Source organism: Macadamia integrifolia, chromosome 5, assembly GCF_013358625.1.
Source record: "Macadamia integrifolia cultivar HAES 741 chromosome 5, SCU_Mint_v3, whole genome shotgun sequence".
Taxonomy (NCBI): domain Eukaryota; kingdom Viridiplantae; phylum Streptophyta; class Magnoliopsida; order Proteales; family Proteaceae; genus Macadamia; species Macadamia integrifolia.
This window is the reverse complement of record NC_056561.1, coordinates 43,404,110-43,423,634: the sequence shown is the minus strand read 5'-3', so window position 1 is coordinate 43,423,634 and position 19,525 is coordinate 43,404,110. Positions and strand designations below refer to the sequence as shown.

At 38.3% G+C, this 19,525-nt stretch overlaps 2 protein-coding genes and 2 non-coding genes across 9 annotated transcripts in view; all 4 read right to left on the bottom strand.

Annotated features, from left to right (window-relative positions):
- Positions 1–1,089: 1,089 nt before the first annotated feature.
- On the bottom strand, positions 1,090–11,827 carry LOC122079714 (equilibrative nucleotide transporter 1). The gene is made up of 2 exons (XM_042646404.1): positions 11,154–11,827; positions 1,090–1,968 (listed from the first exon to the last, which is right to left on the bottom strand). Exons 1-2 carry the CDS (start codon positions 11,689–11,691, stop codon positions 1,238–1,240), a joined length of 1,269 nt encoding a protein of 422 aa, XP_042502338.1. The 5' UTR covers positions 11,692–11,827; the 3' UTR covers positions 1,090–1,237.
- Positions 11,828–15,307: 3,480 nt separating this feature from the next.
- Positions 15,308–15,386, bottom strand: LOC122080481. Its single transcript, XR_006140774.1, has one exon. It is a non-coding gene; the product is annotated as a small nucleolar RNA R21 (small nucleolar RNA).
- A 199-nt stretch (positions 15,387–15,585) lies between these two features.
- Positions 15,586–15,668, bottom strand: LOC122080472. The gene has a single exon (XR_006140766.1). It is a non-coding gene; the product is annotated as a small nucleolar RNA Z159/U59 (small nucleolar RNA).
- A 2,739-nt stretch (positions 15,669–18,407) lies between these two features.
- The window catches only part of LOC122079548 (transportin MOS14), a 93,296-nt gene continuing 92,178 nt past the window's right edge, over positions 18,408–19,525 (bottom strand). For 3 of the 6 annotated variants that reach the window (XM_042646100.1, XM_042646097.1, XM_042646098.1), the window contains one exon: positions 18,408–19,022. In XM_042646100.1, coding sequence (XP_042502034.1) covers positions 18,801–19,022 — 222 coding nt within the window. In that variant the 3' untranslated portion in view covers positions 18,408–18,800. The remainder of the gene's footprint in view (positions 19,023–19,525) is intronic. The other 3 variants (XM_042646099.1, XR_006140462.1, XR_006140461.1) reach the window with 3 other exon arrangements.

Here is a 19,525-nt window from a genome sequence, read left to right as displayed (position 1 = left end):
AGTTTCAATTTCATATTGGACCGTTTTGACCCAGATCAGAATTTCATAGTGGCCATGTGACACCTAGCAACAACTAGAGCGATGATTGCTGCTGATGTTGCGGTGCGGCCAATAATTGGATGGCCGAGATGACATCGGCATGTGTTCTAATGTCGTTCCATTCATCAGATGTTCGTCGCATTGTCAGACCCATGGCAGAGGATGTTTTCACCAATCATGGAAGATTTCATCCCCCAAGCCTCAGGGTGAGGAGGTTTACTTTAGCGAGATGACATAATCTTGGAGTTCTTGGGCTCCGGGGCTTTCTTATGTCTGCACTTTCAACCTCAACGATTCATCCAGTTGGAGATTAAGAAATTTTCAGCCTCAAATTCAATCTTATATAGTCTCATCTCCTGTATTTTTATGCATTTGCTAGGCCATAGCAGACACACTCTTCATATTTTTTAATTTTTTAATGTTTTATTTTGCCACTCGGTGATGAGCTAGTCGTTATGGCTGAAGCTGTCCGTAAAATTTCGGCCCTACTGAAATGCAATATTGCAAACCAGTTAACTTTCCTAGTCTGCGCTAGGCAGGAAATCCTTACCCAATTTCTTGTCACAGTTCAGTTTGTATGGGATGACGAGCACAATTTCCTACAAATGAGACACCGGCACTGCATCTTGGCCCTGTTTTTGAAATTAGATCATGAAACCATCACTGCAAGGAAATTTGCCAAGGTTTTTAACTGACATATAGGCAAAGAAAAATGGTAATGAAAAAGGTTCTCTGGACTAACGTGACAGCTTTTTTAATTAATAAACTACAGTAATTGATATTTTCCACAATTTAAAATTTTATACAAGTTACTAATTAAGTTTGCCCTAACACTAACAGAGTATTTACTGCATAGTTTACTCATCCACTACCACTAGTGATAAACCATTAGTGAAAACCTTTTGTCCGCCTGCAATACATCACTTATAAGTTAAAAGGGTCCACTTGGTTAGAAGGAAGTCGAAAACTTCTCCTTTTTCCTATTTCACTCCCTCCCCTTTACTGATGAAACATTTAATTTTTTTCCACTTTCTATAACTAAATGAAATCTTCAAAAATTGAGCAAGACATACATAAAACTTACAGCATAGATGCCAAGGTTTTACAAAATGTAGTAGTTGGAAATCCAGTTTAAGAAATTTGATTCTCACAATACATTGACAATTAGTGAGAGGATATAAAGATAAAGGTGCAAGTATCAGATAAGCCAGAACCATGCCACAACCGAACCAGCTGCCAAGCCAATAATTAAGAACAGCACAATCACAATACCAGCAGTCTCAGCATGTTGTATCTGGACGGTCTTGGGAGCCATGATCATTAATACACTTGTCAAGTAGCCGTTTGTGAGCCCAAGAAGGCATGTTAGGATGGAGACTGGAATCTCTGTTCGGAAGAACTTGGGTCCATGCAAACACAACAGGAAGAGGGGATAAAACAACAGCCTTGCCACACAGGCTCCAATTGCCATCTTAGAGGACTCTGGGAGATAAATTGCTGTCAAAGACTTGCCAACCAGATCAAACACATTGTAGCCAGTAATAAGAAGGATTGGATACCAGTCTTTAAGGATCTGGGAGTGCACATCCTCCGTAATATATCCTGGAAATATTGACAGGGTTACAATGTATATAAGGATGATCCCAAACCCAAACCACTTCACCCTCCCTACAATGTCCCACAATGTTGCTCTGAATAAAGACCCAGTCAAGGAGCCCTCCTCAATTTTATCCTTGTTTACAGCTTGAATTTTCAATTCTTTGTAATATTGAATAACAGGAAGCCTGTCTGCAACATTATAGAAGATGATGCATATGGCCATAACAGCAATACTAACGATGAAATAAAGGTTGGCACTTTCTCTGAGACCATGAGCATCTTGTGGAAATACAGCTTTGGTTACAATCCTCAAAAATGAAACCAGAACTCCTGTAGTCGGTTATCACAAGTTAAATGGGTCTCCAGGTAAAGCATATTTCAATAAACTTACATGAGCAGGTGATAAAAATCCAATCCACAAGCTGTTTATTGAAGAACAAACAGAAAAACCCTTATTTTTGAAGTATATATCGCAAACTTACTACTGCTCTGCATCAAACTCTATAACCTCAAAATGACCACCTTATTTCTGTGGATTTATGCAACTAGTTGAATCTTCAGGTTTGTACTGTCAACTTGATAGATACTAGGACCGATCAAGATCCAACTAAAGGAATAGGCAACATCAATAGAAGCACAACAATGCAGTTTCATAACAGAACGAACTAGTGATCATGTTCAAGAATATAAAGAATCTCCGAGAAATATGTAAGAACTCACCTAAATATCTAAAGAGTATTAAAAAGAAGTGAAACTAATAAGCAACAGCAGAAAAGAACATTGAATAAGAATTTTTTAGGGAAGAAATCTCACTGATTCAACTAATATGAAAGTTCACAACAAAAAACAAATCCATATACAAGGCAGTGGTCCCATGGCTGCCTAAGGACTTAAATCTAACTTGAACAAAAAACAAATAAATCCCTCAACACTTCTAATGGTAAAATAAATAAACACTAAAGCACAAAACCTGCACTAAATAGAAAAGAAGGCAAAGAATCTGATCCTATAATTCTCATCTGGCAGACTAATATGCTCTTTATTGTAGATAGCCACACCCTCTTTTAAAATCTCAATTATTTCCATTGGATTTTTTTTTGGTGAATAAACAAATTCATCACCAAAGAAGAGAAAAACAACCATCCCCTAGAAGGGGGAGGCTAATATGCAATACAACTTTCAAGGCCCTGCCTTTACAGGGGAGAGGCAAGGGACCGTAAAAGAGAAGGGCGAAGACCCCAAGCATTATCAGAATGGCTGGTCTGACCATTGGTCTTTGAAGATCGAATTAAGGCACAGAACATCAATGCCAAAGTTTAACTTACTATATTTGGTAAAGCTGTGTGGCATCATAAGCTTTACCATTAAAGGAGTACCCAAGAAAAGAAAAGGCTTAACCATTACCATTTTTTTTCTCTGAATTCTGAAAGAAGATAATTTGTGTTAAAATTTGCAAAAAGAGCATCGAGCACTCAGGATGCTATACAATGGACTCACCTGAGCCCCTCTACAAAAAAGAAACACCACTTTACAAAATCAACAACCGACATACCCTTTACCATCAAACCTGTACTCCCTCCACCCCACAAAGACTCTTTCTCATTTTTTGGCTGTCCTAATTCTTTGTCAATGTTTTAAATCGAGCAATGAGGTTAAGTTTCCTAATTTCCCCATTGCCTTGGTGACTACATTCATTTATTGCCCAATTTGAAAAGAGTTTAAATAAGTAATGGGAGGGCAACATTGAGAAATTAGAGAGTTTGTTAATCTTTAACCACTCCTTAAACTTTGGGCTTTTTCAAAGGGGACAGTCATGGCGACACGCAGGGAGTACTCAAAAATCATGATGGCTATTCTCTGTAAATCCAGGTTTCACTGCTTCAGTGAAAGAAAACTTCAATTTACAGTAACTTCAGTTTACTGTAAACTTGACTCTCTCCAATAAAGTTTCTCTCTCCCCCCCGGTCCCTTCTCTGCTGGGTCATATTAGTAGATTCAGTTTCAGTCCTGGGTTTAGTCAAGTTATAAGTCTAAGTTGGATCAAATTTTAGTCCAAATAAGCTTGTGATGGGGAAATAACCAATAGATAAAATGAATCAAATCTAGTTTTTCCTGGTTGGAGAGTGGTAGTATATTACATCCTCTATAGTTGTTAATGTGGTGGTTTCAGCGTTGGTTGGTTTCCTGGTGTCTCTTTTTTCTATTTTCTGCTTGATATTCTGTGTTTGCTTTCCTTCTCAGTGCTCTCTTATAAACTGTAACACTAGCTTTTCTCATAAAAAACTGGATTTTGATACTCACCATCAAATTTTTTCCTGAGTTTGCTCCTAGACATCAAACCTCTGGAAACTCTCAAGTGCTACAGCACATTTCACTCCCAAGTAGACGAAGAACTTATCTCCATACTTTTGGGGATATGACCACACTCCTAATCAGCTCATAACAGCTAGTTTCGCTATGGATATTTTGGGCGGACGACCGGCACTAGTGGAGGTCAACCGGGAGACCCAAAATGTGACCGTTTGAGTGAGATTTCTAGCCAATTTTTCATCCCTAATCTCACCTATAAATACCTCTAATGCTACTCATTAAATAACAATTAATCGTACTCAATTAAGGAGCATTCCTAAAGCATTTGAAGTGAGCTATACTCTATATTACTCGAGTTCTTGTTCTACATAATCCATACAAGTCAGACTCAAGATTCTTCTCAAAGTCTTCAACTGCACCATAGGCTGTGCAAGTTTATCGAAGATTTGAAAGGTGCATTACCATAGTTGTCAAGGCGTCGAGGCGGTTTGCTAGGACACCAAGTTTTGAATCTTTGGAAAAATGGAAAATAAAGTTTTGAAATGCTGAAATGGAATTTCCAAATGGAAAAATAAAGTTTTAAATTCTACATGTTCTTAATCTAAATGATCCCCTTAACTATGCGTATGAATGTAAGATCAAAATTACAACATCTCTCATCTATGTGGTAAAACTTTGTGTTGATCTAGAGATATCTTACAGACCTAGGGTATAAGAAAAAACTTTTGCCAAAATTTAAAGGATTTAATTAAATCTCTTCTAATCATATGCACATTGATTAAGGTGGGACCTGTTTGTGCATATGTCCTGGTCATTTAAAAGGTGTAACACTTGGCATATTAATAAATTCATCACCAAGTTTTGAATCTTTCAATTGAACCACTTTTAATAATTTTTCTACATTATGTCAAAAAAAAAAAAAATCTCTACAAAATAGTAGTTTATTAATTAAATGATTTTAAATTAGTTCAATATGCTTTGATAATGATTAAAATGGATCATACACATTGATATTGATATACTAATGTAGTTAAGTTATGTTTTTATCATTTTTCTATATTATGACATTTTATTTTCTAAAAAATAATACTTTATTAACTAAGTGATTTAAATTATTGCAACATGCTTTGATAACTATTAAAGTGCATCATACACATTGATAATGACATACTTATGTTATGTTTCATCATGCACCTTTTTAGGAAGATGACACCTAAAGGACGGACCAGGGATATTAGATGGGACTCAACTAAGAAAGTGAGTGGTATTATGGTAACAAGTTGTGGACAAAGCGCAACTACTGTGATTCCATCCACCTTGGATGTTGAATTACCAGATATAAACAAAACCTGATAGGAGGGTATTCTAATATTGACAATTGTACAAAATGCCCTTATGAAGTAAGCAAAGCAATGAGGAAGCAATTAAGGGGAAATAGAGATAAAGCAAAACAAGCTATTGAAGATGAGGATAGGTTGGTTGACAATCTAAGGGATCTTGAGGATTATGAAGAATCTGATATGGAGGCAGAGGATGAAGATCACTTGAGCTCTTCTCCCTGCTCCAGAGGTTTTATTCCTGGTCGTAAAGAAAAATAGCCGATGGCAGACCCCCTTTACTCAGCCTATTTAATTAATAGATTGCCACTATGTGAGTGTCTCCGTCATTTGTTCCGCTAATGAGGTTGCCATTTTATTGATAAATTTGCACACGCGATCCATGTCTCCAGAGAAGAAGCGCAAGAAAAAGAATGAAGAGGAGCAGCTGAGAAGAAGTCAATTCGTAAGACCAGCTCGTGGTGGCCCGGTTATTGTTGAGCAAGGTAATGGCTCCTCATGTCGTCCAAGTATAGATAAGGGCAAGGGCAAGGATCCTTCGTAGACCAGGCAGTGTAAAGGGCATGTTTCACAAATTTACAAATAGTGGTAAGGGGAAAAGGAGCTTAGATATTAAAGACACGAGTCATGCATCCTATAGAGAGAAGGACGACGACCAACAAAGGATTGAAGAGTGCTTGCAACCGAAGACATTGAGCAAAAAGATAGGGAAAACAATCTTCAAGTGGTTCCATAGTTCTATGATTCTACCCACAAAGCAAAGATCCATACTTCAAGGTTATGGTTAAGGAGATTCAAGCACGTGGGAAAAATGCTAAGCCACCCACACCTTATGAAATTGTTGGGCCTTACTTAAATGGTATTGTGAAGGATGTGGATGAGTATATTGAAGAGTTAAAAAATAAGTAGTCTGAATATGGAGTGACCATCATGTGTGATGGATGGAGTGGACCAATGAGGAAGACCATAATTAACTTCCTTGTATATTGCGATGGAAAAACAATCTTCCATGAGTCTTTCAACGCATCTGAAGATACCAGGGATGCAATTTATTTGTTCAAATTAATGGATCAAGTTGTGGATAAGATACGGTCAGATAATGTTGTCCAGATAGTGACAAACATATTGCAAATTTCAAAAAGACTGGTATCTTGCTTATGTTGAAGTACTCTAACCTATATTGGACACCTTGTGCAGCCCACTATATCGATTTTATGTTCAAAGACATTGGGGAAACGCCTAAAGAGCATAATGTGGTTTCCGATGCTAATATGATCACCAACTTCATTCACAATCACAACTAGATGTTGGCAATGATGAGGAAGTACATGAAAGGAGGCTTGGTGAGGCCCGAAACAAAATGATTTGTAACAAATTACATTGCACTCGATAGTCTTGAAAACCGGAAAGAATGGATGATTAAGTCATTCACATCTACTGAATGGTTCAATAGTATATGTGCAAGTATTGAAATTGGGAAAAAATGTTCAAGACCTAATCACATCAACAAAGTTTTGGGAAATGGTGGCTTGACTTACTAAGATTACGCAACCACTCTTTGTTGTTTTTAGAGAAATTGATGGGGATAAAACGCAGACTATGGGAAATATAGTGCATTATATGGAACTTGTCAAGAGGAAGATTCAAGATGACAACCCAAAATCATGCAAAAGTTTTTTAAAGATTATAGAAAACCGATGGGAAAAGATATTGATTCAAGATATTCATCAGGCATGAAATCTCTTAAGTAACACTTCCGTGTGTTTCTTTTTTAATACTTACTAGTTAGTAGTTACTATTTAGTTATTACTTTATCTGTAATTTAGTATGCTAAGTTGCTAACACCAATTGCAAACTATGTGCAGCCTATTATTTGAATCCAGACCTTCACTATGCTTTAAATTTAAGGTTTATAGGTGATTTGATGCAATCCGTGACCGTGGTTAAAAACAAATTGGCACAGAATATCGATACAACCAACGAGGCCGTGGAATGGTTAGTAATCTTATATATTGGTAAATGTCAAATACATTGAGTAGCATCTTAATATTTTAACACCTCTATAGGAGAAATATTTCCAGGAGGCCACTCATGGGTTTGCCGATCAATTAGATATCCATGGTAGAGGAACACAACGTCTTGGTAAGTTAGGTTTAATGAGCAATCCTGATATTTCAAATTTACTTCAAACTCTTAATATTATAATTATCCTTGTGCAACTGATTGGTGACTCAACTATGGGTGGAGCATTCCAAACTTAAGGCTAATGGCAATGAAAATATTATCATGCACGACATCCTCAAGTGGCTGCCAACATAACTAGAGTACGTTCGGATTGATACACACCAAACCTCAATATCATCTAAGTTATAAGAAGCTGGAGAAGCTAGTTTATGTGCATTACAACATGAAGCTGAAAAATACTTAGAGTTGGCAAGATCAGTGGATGAAATTGATGTCAACCCAATTGACATCACCCACATACTCGACGATGAAGATCTAGTTGGGGAATGGATTGAGGACACTGAAAAGGTTTTGGTGATGGATCGACGAGAAACTACACCTGATCTGTTTATAGAGGACATCATTAGAGAGATAAATGAAGATATGCCACTTGATGATATAACACAAGCACCCCATCAGATGTACAAGAGGATGACAGTAGTTCCAATGATGGTCTCATTAGGAGGACGAGACCATCATTACAAAAAAGTGATGATGATCAAACAAAAGATGGTGATGGTAGTGGTGGCGGCAGTAGGAGTGGTGGTAGTAGGAGTGGTGGTGGCAATGTTGGTGGATGAGAAACATATGTACTGGTACATTTCATAGAAGAGGGTGTGTTTAAACATGCAACCCGAGATACCGATCTTGTGCTCGCCCACAACCAAAGTCTTATAGTCGGAAGGGTAAGCGTTCTCACAATCCAAGTGAGAGTGATGTGCTGATGTGGAGTATGGATTCAATGAACATTAGTTCAAATCACGTTGGAGCCTCATCTGGACAAGGGCAACATATATTTTCAGTTGTTTCTTTAGGCTATGTATATAGAGCTTATGCAGGCCCAACATTGGCCACTCTAGAGCAATACAATAGATTCTACCATAAATGGGAACCTCATTGCCATAGATATTGTGCCTATGTTCGACAAGTGCAACATTATCTTAGTAGCTCCTATACTAGAAGAAGCTCCTAGCACTGACTATGAACTAGCACGACACTCTTCATGACATTAGTTACAATGGCAATGGCAATGGCAATGAAATAGAAAAACATGTAAGAAACCTCATCAGTTTAAACAATTTCAATTGAATATACTCGTCTCTTAGTACAATACTCTCCATTTTAGTGTTTATGCATAATACATATTATATATATAGCTTTTTTTAACTGTTTATTATTATTATTATTATTATTATTATTATTATTATTATTATTATTATTTTAATGTGAAAGTGTATAAGAAAAGTGTTTCCTATCCATTTATGTGCGTACTCCATATCTTAAATTTGGCCGACCGATACTTTAATCCTTAATAGGGACAAAATTATCCAGAACTCCATACCAATTCGATAACAAACCAGTGAGATCTTAAAGAAACCCCCTTTTAGGTTAGGGTTTGGAAAGAAAATCCAGCAACATCACAAACCAGCAGTCGCATAGAGCTTGGTTCGCAGGGAACATGATAGATATGATAAGATCTTCAATTAAAAAGGCAGCAATATCACAAAGCAGCAATCGTTGAAAGGAGGAAGACCATGCACAGAAACCCTAGTTTTTAGATTAGGACATCATCAATTTCTGGGATGAAGGGACAACAACGGCATAAACCCTAGCTTTTATTGATATAAATTAGGTCTTCATAATAGAAAGTTGTCAGCACACCACAAGAGAAAACCCTAGATGGTCTCTCAAAATAATGAACAAGAAGATAGCAAACACTGATTAAGCCTATTTTGATACCATGAAACAAACTTTTTTTTTTGGTGAATAAAGAATTCATTACCAAAGGAAAAAAGGGGGGAGAAAAACAAACGCCAATGCCAACAAGGCCCAGATAATACAAAGCGGGGAAGAAATGGCCCAACCACCAGCAACACACTAAAAGGGAAAACCAAGACCCCAACAAAGCAACCGGACCCAATCACAAGGGAGGGCCCAAGAGGCTTAACGTAATTACAAGATGTCACAACATCGGAAATGGTTACAGATTTCTGCGCTAATGGGCATAAATTTCTTGTGCCAATGGTAGACATGTAGGGGAACCATGGCAGGGGTGGAGGTGCCCGAGGCATGCACAATGATCTGAGGAGCAGGAGAGAGGGGCTGAGTTGATGCAGCCGGCACGGCCAGAGGGGTGAGCCTGCCGTGGATCCTGGGTCAAGGATCACCATGAAATAATTTCAAACACAGGAAACCAGTGCTAGCAATGCAAGAGAATAGAAAGAAGAGAGAGAGAGCCGAAAGCTTGGAGGGAAAACCAGGCTCATGGTTTAGACGATCAGTCAAACTGTGAGCTTATTATATATAATGTGTCATATCAGTGATTTACAAGTATAGCCCTGATTCTAAACATACTACTAACCACCCCTGCGGTAGGACAAACACAATAACAAAACTCTTAACAGTCCCACTTTTCCAGAAGACTGGATGATGAGTTCAGATATTCCTGAGTTTTCAACAGAATTGAGTTTCCAGCAAAAAGGTTTTGGTTTCTTACACTATCACCAGTTTAAGAACAACAATCTTTGACCGCTAGAGAGATTTATATCAGGGTTTACATTTTCCAACTATTTAGATGGAAACATGATGAATCATTAGAATACAACATAAATGCAACCATACAAAGCCTGACAAGAAACCTCTGCAAACCTTATTGAAGATACTCTATTAGGTATTCTGAGGTCTTTGTCGGACCTGAATGAGCTGTACAGCCAACTCAAATGTCTGAGCCTAAATTGGATCCTAGTTGGGCCAGGGCTTGCAGAACCATATTGTTCCTTCAATAGGAGTACCATAGAATGTAACACATTTAAGATCTGATATATGCTTAGAAACCATAAAGAGAAAATTCATAATGTGGCACCAGATCGTGTTAATCTCAGGATCCATGTTTATAAAAGAATTTCTAATAAAATAAAAAATTTCAGGATCAGTGCATTCTTTTCCCAATTGCAAGAGCAATGCTCAAAGTTCCAGAGGTAAAGACCAAAAACTCACCAAATGTTGCCCCCAACAAACAAAGAGGGCAGAGTCTGACTGACTCATTACATTTGGATTAATAGCAACAACAGCTCAAACTGAAAGAAACAATCACGTCCCCTCAGTGTTCAAACCATGACAGATGAGAATTTATTCAGAAGATAATATCTTTTCCTTCTTCATACACAGCTGCCATACTCCGAGATGAGAACCAAAGAAGCCCCTCAAGTTATTAGGGTTCCAACTTCCTCTGCAATGGGCAGCACCTTATACAGTAACGGTTTTCAGGGTTACACCTATGGTAGGACCCTATAACAGTAGAAACAGACATCAGCTACACGCTGTTTTAGGTTGTACCTTAAAGGAAGCATGGGAAGAGAAAGGAGCTAAAACTGAAGAGCCCCAAAACCATCCCAGAAACAAGTAAGGATGCGATCAGAGCCCCAAAACCATCACAGAAACAAGTAAGGATGCAATCAGCACCAGCAACAAAAGCATATTTTTAACAGGGGAGAGGGGGGATGAAATGGAAATGGAAATGGAAATGGAAACGGAAACAAGATGACGCAGAAGAATAAATAATTTAATAACTGCTGCTGCTGAGAACCATAAAGAAACAGAAAGGAAAACAAAGGAAATTAAAGGAGAGACAATAGAATGTGGTACCGGACGCGGCAGTTCCCGCAACTACAGCCTGCATATATCTCTCAGGAAGCTCGCTAGCGGCACCAACAATACTGCCCTGGACCAAGGCGTCGGCCACCCCAGAAAGGCCAATTGCGGCAACGGTGACATAATAGCCAGGATAGAGGCCCGTCCTTCCCTTGATATAGACTACATCCATGACAGGGACCACGAGCAGGGACAGCGCGAACAGCACAAGGCCCGCGTTGATTCGAACCGAGGCATGGGATCTGTGGGCAAAGAGGACGATGACGAGGAGGCACACCAGGCAGATGAGCATGTAAACCACCGCGAAAACCCGATCGACGCTGGCATCCGGGTAGAGATAGCTGAAGTAATCGACGGCGGTAATGAAGGCGTTCCACGGGAGGAGGTAACCGGCACCCAATGTGAAGTAGATTGCGTAGGCAAAGTTGAAGGAGTCCTTGGGGATATTGATTTTGGTCGATAGCAGAGGATGAGATGGAGACGACTTTTCCACTGCCAATTCATCATCTCTGCTACCGTCGGTTAAACCCATATTCCTTCAAACTGATATCTTTCAGTTTCAATCCGTTCCACTGCACATCTGTACCTGTAGTTGTACCTCCGCCCACCCTCTCCTCTCGTTTATTCACCAGTTTAGATTCGAATCCAGCTCCAGTCAAAGCAAAGCGCCCCAAAAAATAATAAAAATTTTGTTTGTTTTCCTCTTGTCCCAAAAAAAAAAAAAAAAACTACGTCCATCACGGCCCACTCGGCACCCTGGGTGTGGGTGAAAAGTCCTTTTCGCACCAGTACCTGAAATTGGGACCAGCTCGGTCATCTCGACAGTCGTTGTAATTCCTTCAAACCGCAGAAGATAGAAGCCTAATTATCCAACCTCTCTTATCTTCTGCACCACAAGAAAATATAATTGAACTGCGGTGGAGAAAATTGGTTCGAGTTTTCATCGCCACCCAAGACGAAGAGTTCCTCTGTTTAACAAAATAAATGAAAAAAAGACATCCCCTCTCTCTCTCTCTCTCTCTCAGCTCACAGGGTCACTTTGGATGTTGTTACGGTAAGAAATACTCTTCAATGATACCACGCCACGTGGGTCTAGTGGAACAGAAAAAATCAAGCTCAACTGGCGTTGGATCAAGCTTGGTCGATCGATCAAGGTGTTCTCCAGTTTCATTCCCGATTGTTGCCCACTATCCATGTCGGATATACTGCGATCGATTCACACCTATGATTGGACTAGCTATTGAGCGGCTGAATTGTGCCTACCTATGAGGGTTGGCATGAGTGAACAGCCGAGTCATATCAAACTACAATGGGGTCCAGGTAGGATAATGTCTGAGATACATCCCAGCGGGGAAAAAATCATCTGTTTTTCTCCATTCCTGTTTTTCTTGTTTTGCTAATTGCAAAAGACGACATGTGGCATTAATTTATCATCAACGGCTAAGATTGGATTAAAAACCAAACTCACTTGTAAATTGGATGTAATCTTGACCGTTGATGATAAGTTAATGCCACATGTCGTCGTCTGCAGGTAGCAAAACAAGAAAAACAGGGATGGGGAAAAACAGACAATTTTTATCCTCCGAACGGTCGGACTATAACCGTACCCATAGGCCTAATGCTGAGAAGTGGCTCGCCATCGGGCAATCGACAGAGGTAAGTCGATAATTGAGTTGTCAAATCAAGATCGCTTGGTACTTGATATTTGTGAGATCCCACGACATATCATGCACGCTATAAGGAGGTTTTAGTCTTTTTTGGATAGAAATTAACTTTGCATAGTCAAAGACTTACTAATAATATAGGGTTTGGGTCTTCTTGGCCACTCTTTAGAAACATCTTTGGCAGCTGAAACTGTCACCAAGTTAAATTTTTATTTATTTATTTTTTGTGAATATGTTTTCTTTCGTCGTATCTTTCTTAGCTCGTTATGTCCTTTGTGTTCTTGGGTTGAGGAGACAGTTATTCACTCCTTTTCACTGTCATTTTGCTTCCATATGTTGGGGGGTCTTTGCCTTTCATCACTAAATACTAATAACGTGTAAGCAAGGTTTGAGAATATGAAATCGGTGTTGGGATTGGTCGAAGCCAATACTGATCCGGATCAAAATTGGATCAGCCCCGGATCACACAAAAACACCCCTGAATTCAATTAAAAAAACCATTTCCATACTGTTTTACCCTTTGCTGTATCGATCTTGTTGATACCAATCCAACCGATTCAGGCTTAATCCAATCTAATTTCTCAAACCATACTTCCAATGTTCTTCTATGATAAATTTGGTTCAACAATTTTCAAAACCCATCTGTTCACTTCCCAATCCTTTTACGATAGGCAACTTTACTTTGGTTCGTTCGAAATGCCCGAAACAATTTTATATCCGAACATATTATCCCTTCTCTTCTAAATGTAATTCAAAGATTTTATCATTCAATTATGGACAAAAATTAGAATGAGTATTAAGCTAATCCTTTGTACATGTTCCTCATTTCACCCTCCTTTAAGTTCTGATGATTCTTGTCATTCAATCTAATAGAACATGGTTTGTTAATACTAACTGTATTGGCAAGGGTGCTATTATTCATGATTTTAGAGTCAAGCTTGTTGCAACAAATCGTAAAACTGATTTTTACCAAACAAAAAATGACAATTTTTTTCCATGGTGGTAATACGGTCCCTACGCAAGGGTGTGAAATAACTCTCCACGCCCCCAATGAATGGAAAACATCTCCATGGATGCCCCCTCGTGCGTTGATCATTAGAAAAATGTTTTTGCCTTATACTTGCAAGAAGATGTCTCTATTCAAAGGCATGAACAAGCCTACAGGGGGTCTTCCCTCGGTAAGAAATGTAGATGTGCCATCTATCGTATCGATTTTGGCTCTCCCTTTCTACCCAAAAATACAAACTGCATTCCTGGTAACTTAAATTTGACTGATGGAGTGCCACTCAAGCATGTTCCCATAACTTACCTCGGGATGCAACTACAAAAGGACCATGGCACGGACCTCAAAATCTCCAATGAACAATGGGCACCCAGCTGAGTATCCAAATGTATACCAGTGTGAACAGTGTGAAACCTGACACAACTGCAAACTAAAACATCTTGTGCAACTCAGACATGGAAGGGGATGAAGTCTCACACAGGTTAAAGGCATCCTTCTTAGAAGTTTGATCACATTCTCTCCCTCTCAGATTACAAGATGGGCATGACACAAACAAGGAAATCATCCACCCCTTTCTTTTTCATTCGAATATCAGGTACACAAGTGAAATTGCAAAAACACATTGTAAGTTTTCTTCGCAGCACAACCCTGCTGTGCTGTTTTCCGGACTCACGATGAAACTCGCACGTTCATTGATTAATAAAGCTCCCTCAGAACTAACACTGCTTTCAACAATTATATTCAGACAAGGCTGAAACTAAAGCTTTGTTCAATCATCGGGAGCTTCAACAATGAAGGATAAGCAAACATAAAAAAGATAAAATGATTACCAGGTAGTTTCTTTCTCGAGGACAATGCATGATAAAAAGACTCAAGACTCATCAGGTCACAAGATTTACACATCTACAGACAAATGATACCATTCATTCATGTAAGCAATCAGTGGGATCAGCTACCTCAAAGGGCCATGAAGAATAAAAACCTCTGCCTAACTGAACATCCTCCAAATAACATCTTCTTGCAAAGAAAGGTTGCAACTAGAAAAGGCAACAAAGTTTCTAGCACATATTTTAGCACTCTATTGAAACTGTCTGTTGGAATTTGTTTAAACATACTCTACATAAGTTAGGATGGTGAAAAACATGGTTACCATATATAGCAGAGGAATAATATTAGAGTCGAGATTAGTTTTCTTTACAAAATTCATTTCTGCTTCTATTCATCATTAGAAAACTCTACAAAATTGTCCCTGTTGGAAAAACTTATTGGTACAAACTTTTTGGCTGCTGAGTGCAAAGAACAGTATTAGAGCCAAGTTCAGTTTTGAATATGCATCAAGAGAATGTATCCCTCAGAATCGCAAACATAGGCTTATATGCTTGTCACATGTACTTCAAGAGAATGAAACTAGAACAAATAAGTCTATGCTTTCCAAAGTATAAATGCCATCATTTCCGGTTTATGATATCACAAAACATATGTATCCCTCAGAATCGTAAACACTCATCAACAGTGATCAGTCCACTACTTTTATTCCAATTGGTGATCTTCATAGGGATGCAGGACCAAATTAAGACATGCTCACGCTAAAGAAAACTAAGGCAATCACACAATAAGCAAACTTCTTAAGGCCCCTTCAGTTAAGTTCAAGATTGATTGCAAATATACGTATCGAAATAAATATCTGAAATTGCAAAAATCAAGTCAAAAGCTAAAGTCTTAAAAGTAAGAACATAGAAAACATAAGATCTTAGATGAAGCCTCTTCAGTTCAGGTCTCCAAGAATTTTCCACACGGATCATTTCAGAAGAACGAAAGTATGATTTAGTCATCCTCAGAGGCAAACAAGAAGATCCTTAGCGTTCAGTAGGGAACACACAAGTAAACTTTGGTCACCAATACCCCCAAGACATGGTTGGCTGAATCATTTTTTGACACTAGAAAATGAAAGCTTGCAAAAAATGAAACTACAATTAGCATCAGCAAGGGCTCAGTCTTCATGGTCTACAGTATGCACGCCATGCTTCGATTGTTGTGCAGTGCATGCCAACAGATGACCGGGAGGTTATTAAGACGACTGAATAAAAGTCTAAAAATTGCCATGGCGAATCCAAAACATTTATTGAGAATTGCCACATAAACTTTCACTGGCAGAACTAAGGACAAGTCCAGGAAAACACCTTCCGAGTACGCACAGACCGGAAACAATCTCAATGAACAAAAGCGAAGTATAGAAAAAAAAAGCAACGCATTCGGCAACAGGGGCAATACTCTAGCAAAACGTGTAAAAAAATCACACAAGAGTTAAATCCTCAGAAACCTAAACTTTTCCTCATGGATTGCATCGGAAGAAAGAAAGTTTCTTTTCAATCCTCACCAGAGACAAAATTTCCAAATGGAACAACTTTTAAAACGAAATCATAAGTAAACCTAAAATTATCACGTCGCTTGGGAATCAGGAAAGATTAAACGGAAAACACAAAAGAGACCACACAGAGCATACGTTTCCACAGATCATATCTCCAGCATTCACCAATGATTCATTCAAAAGAACTGATTGTTAAAGTCATCAACCAGTAGAAAAAATCAGTATCACCTTCAAAAACACCACCAATGAGTTTTAAAAATGCGCATTAGGTCTGAGAAGCAAGAAACCCTAACAATTGATAGAAAGACAAAACACAGTACAAGTGTACCAGTCAGAGAATGACTACGGTTATTTTTTCTTTCATCGTCGGAACCATCACTAGACTTTGCCGCCGTGGATACCCTGATCTAAAGAGAGAACTCGAACTACCAATGTTGTTCGACAATAGTTTCTTCTTATAGATGTTCGGTAGATAGGTCAAATGGTGGCCATCCCGAACCTGAAACCCTAAATCCTTCCCATCAACAGCCACCGGTCACCAGGACTGTTAAAATTTAAACCGAACCGTTAGAACCGGTCAAAACGTTATGAAAACCCAAAGCCAGACCAACAGTTAAACCTATCTTATATAAGGGAAGGAAAAAACTTTAAAGATAGGATAGCCCATGCGCCTAAGACAAACACGGGTGTTAATGACCACCCCACCTTTTATGAAAGCTTGAAATTTCATCTTTATTGATTCTTTTGTGCATGTTTCTATTGATCTCCACGCTAGTGTAGCCCACACTGCATCTTGTATATATTGAAATGGGTGCAAGCATCTTGTATATATTGAAATGGGTGCAATGACATTTTGCATTACGGAATTATATGCATTGAGTCCCATGGATAGTCAAGAAAGAAAGCATGTACTACCAACATCATTTTACCAGGGATCAAGTATTGGTACCTCAAAGGCCTTAAAGAAAAAAATTATCTAAGGGCTAACTCAAGCAACACAATTAGAACTTTTCAACTGGCGCCACCATTTGGACTGACTGCAAGGGGATAATGGAGATGCTAGATCTTGGAGAAAAAGAATGGCCCTTGGAAATTGTTTTCCTTTTTTATGGATGTCAGGAATTTGTTATTTCAGATAGCCTATATTTGATTGCAAAGGGATTTAAAAGGGAAGGAAAATCATTCCATATTTGGTTATAAAATTTCTATAATATATAAAATAAAAATTACATGTAAAATGCATCATTACTAATATGATTAAAAAAATTCAGTAGTTTTTATCACATTGGATCACATGGGGTAATTATTACAAACATTTCTTTTTTAAGATGAAAATTTCACTTCCTTTCCCTTTAAATTCTCCTTGTAACCAAATGAAGCCTTAGGTTGAGTTAGTATGGAGAAAGAACACAGTATAGTTTTAGTAGCTCACCATCTTGCTAGGAGAGGTAAGGAAAGGTAGTATATTGCATGCTATGTGGACAATAATATTTTAAACCCCCCCCCCCACCTTTTTCTTTCAGTTTTAATGAATTATGTTGTTTTGCATATAAAAATAGAGGTGTAATTTATTTATTTATTTATTTTTTGATAAGAACACAAAGAAAGAAACTATATATAAAGGTTATACATAGGTAACATGGCTAGATAGGGCATTAGAGTTTGTAGTAGTTCCTGCCCCCAAAATTTCTCTAGCTATGGTTTCAAGATAATTAACGTGACTAGTTTCAAGGACATATCTATAAGTGATATGTTGCAACGATTTATATGCAGACAAAAATTGGGGCCACACCCAGGGCCAGCAAAAGGTGTCCAAATTGAATGAAAGTTGGTTGAGAAGTTCTGAGTTTGTCTAGCTCTCCTTTAAAACCCATCATCTCCTTTGTGCTTCTTGTGCTCCAGTAAGAACAGCTCTGGCAGATCCTTCAATATGGTTTCCTTGGTATAAGTGTCGGTTACATGTACCTTGTCCGAATTGTGGGAATAAACCAGGTGATGGATCTTTCATCTAAATAAATTACATCTAAACAGTTAATGGTTGCTAGAATAGCGGGTTTACAGTGAACTAAAAATCCATTCAATTTTATACCCTTTAGTTATTTAGGCACGAAAAAATCTACTAGTCCAAAGGTTTATCCAAAACACCCATATTTCGGAGACCGCAGTCAATGGAAGATCAGTGTAGAGAGTAAATTCATTATATGTAAAAACAATGAAACAATAGTAACTCCTCACAGTTTTTCATTTATTGCAAGTATACAGAACAAACTTTCCATCAAATTTTCCCTTCGATACAAGTGAGGTGGTTTCTGTGTAATGTTCCAGCGTCAAAAATTTCCCTCAAATGTTGAGGTATAAAAATTACAAAAGAAAAAGAAAAAAAAAAATACTATACAGGATTGAATTAACGGAAGAGTCGTTTCATATTTGGTGGAAATATAGCTTTGCTGGTTCGACACCTAATTTGAACCGAGCAGCCATCAATTTACAATTCAACGTTACTGGTGCTGCTGCCAACAGGATGGAGAGCCTTGGGATGAAACGTACGCTGTAGACAATAATAGAAGCCGCCACAATGCTATTTGATAACCAAGTACATGGAAAAATCACGTTAAATTTGGAACATTGCGGTGGGTGTCGGCAAATTCTCGAATTATACGCTTGAGTACTCTTCCACCTTTCCCTTGCATATACCCATGGTTAATTCCAACATCACATGTCTTGCTCTCAAGATAGTCCGAGGCAGCACTGTCCAAGGCCTTGAGCCACATTGGTACTATGGTTTCTGCTTCACCCTGCTTTAGATACTCAGCTGGTAGACCCTGCACCTGAAAACATCTCAGGTGTCCAGTCAAAACACATAGGACAGGAGAAAACAAGATGCAGGCAGCAATTCTCTTGTTCCTCCACCAATCCCTCGAGGAAAGAATAAATAAAAGGAGAGAGAAGGGAAAAAGTAATCAAACAAGGTGCACACAACAGACTTGCAAGTCATTAAGTACACCAAACGAGGGGCAAAAAGACTTACAACAGAGACAAACGATCAAAGTCTCTAATTAGAAAGCAAAACTTCAAATGTTTCTTTTAACCAAACCCAGATACTGACAACCCCAATAGTATCCAAGTCATGAAAGTTCAAGACAATTTTTAATGTTGCTCCTCATTCCTCCAATTCCTTCATATTCATCCAACCAAACTTTTCAAACTTCCTTTACACCATGTTTCTCCAGCATCCATAAGCTCAAAATTCTGGCTATACAAGTTTAAACTAAATGCTATAAGCACCGACCAAAATCTCCTTATATACACCTATACAAAAAAAAAAAAACTC

Coding starts and splice junctions, on each gene's coding strand:
- LOC122079714 (XM_042646404.1), bottom strand. CDS start 11,691: ATGGGTTTAACCGACGGTAGCAGAGATGATGAATTGGCAGTGGAAAAG. Junction 1,969..11,153: donor TGCGGGAACTGCCGCGTCCG/GTACCACATTCT, acceptor AACCGACTACAG/GAGTTCTGGTTTCATTTTTG.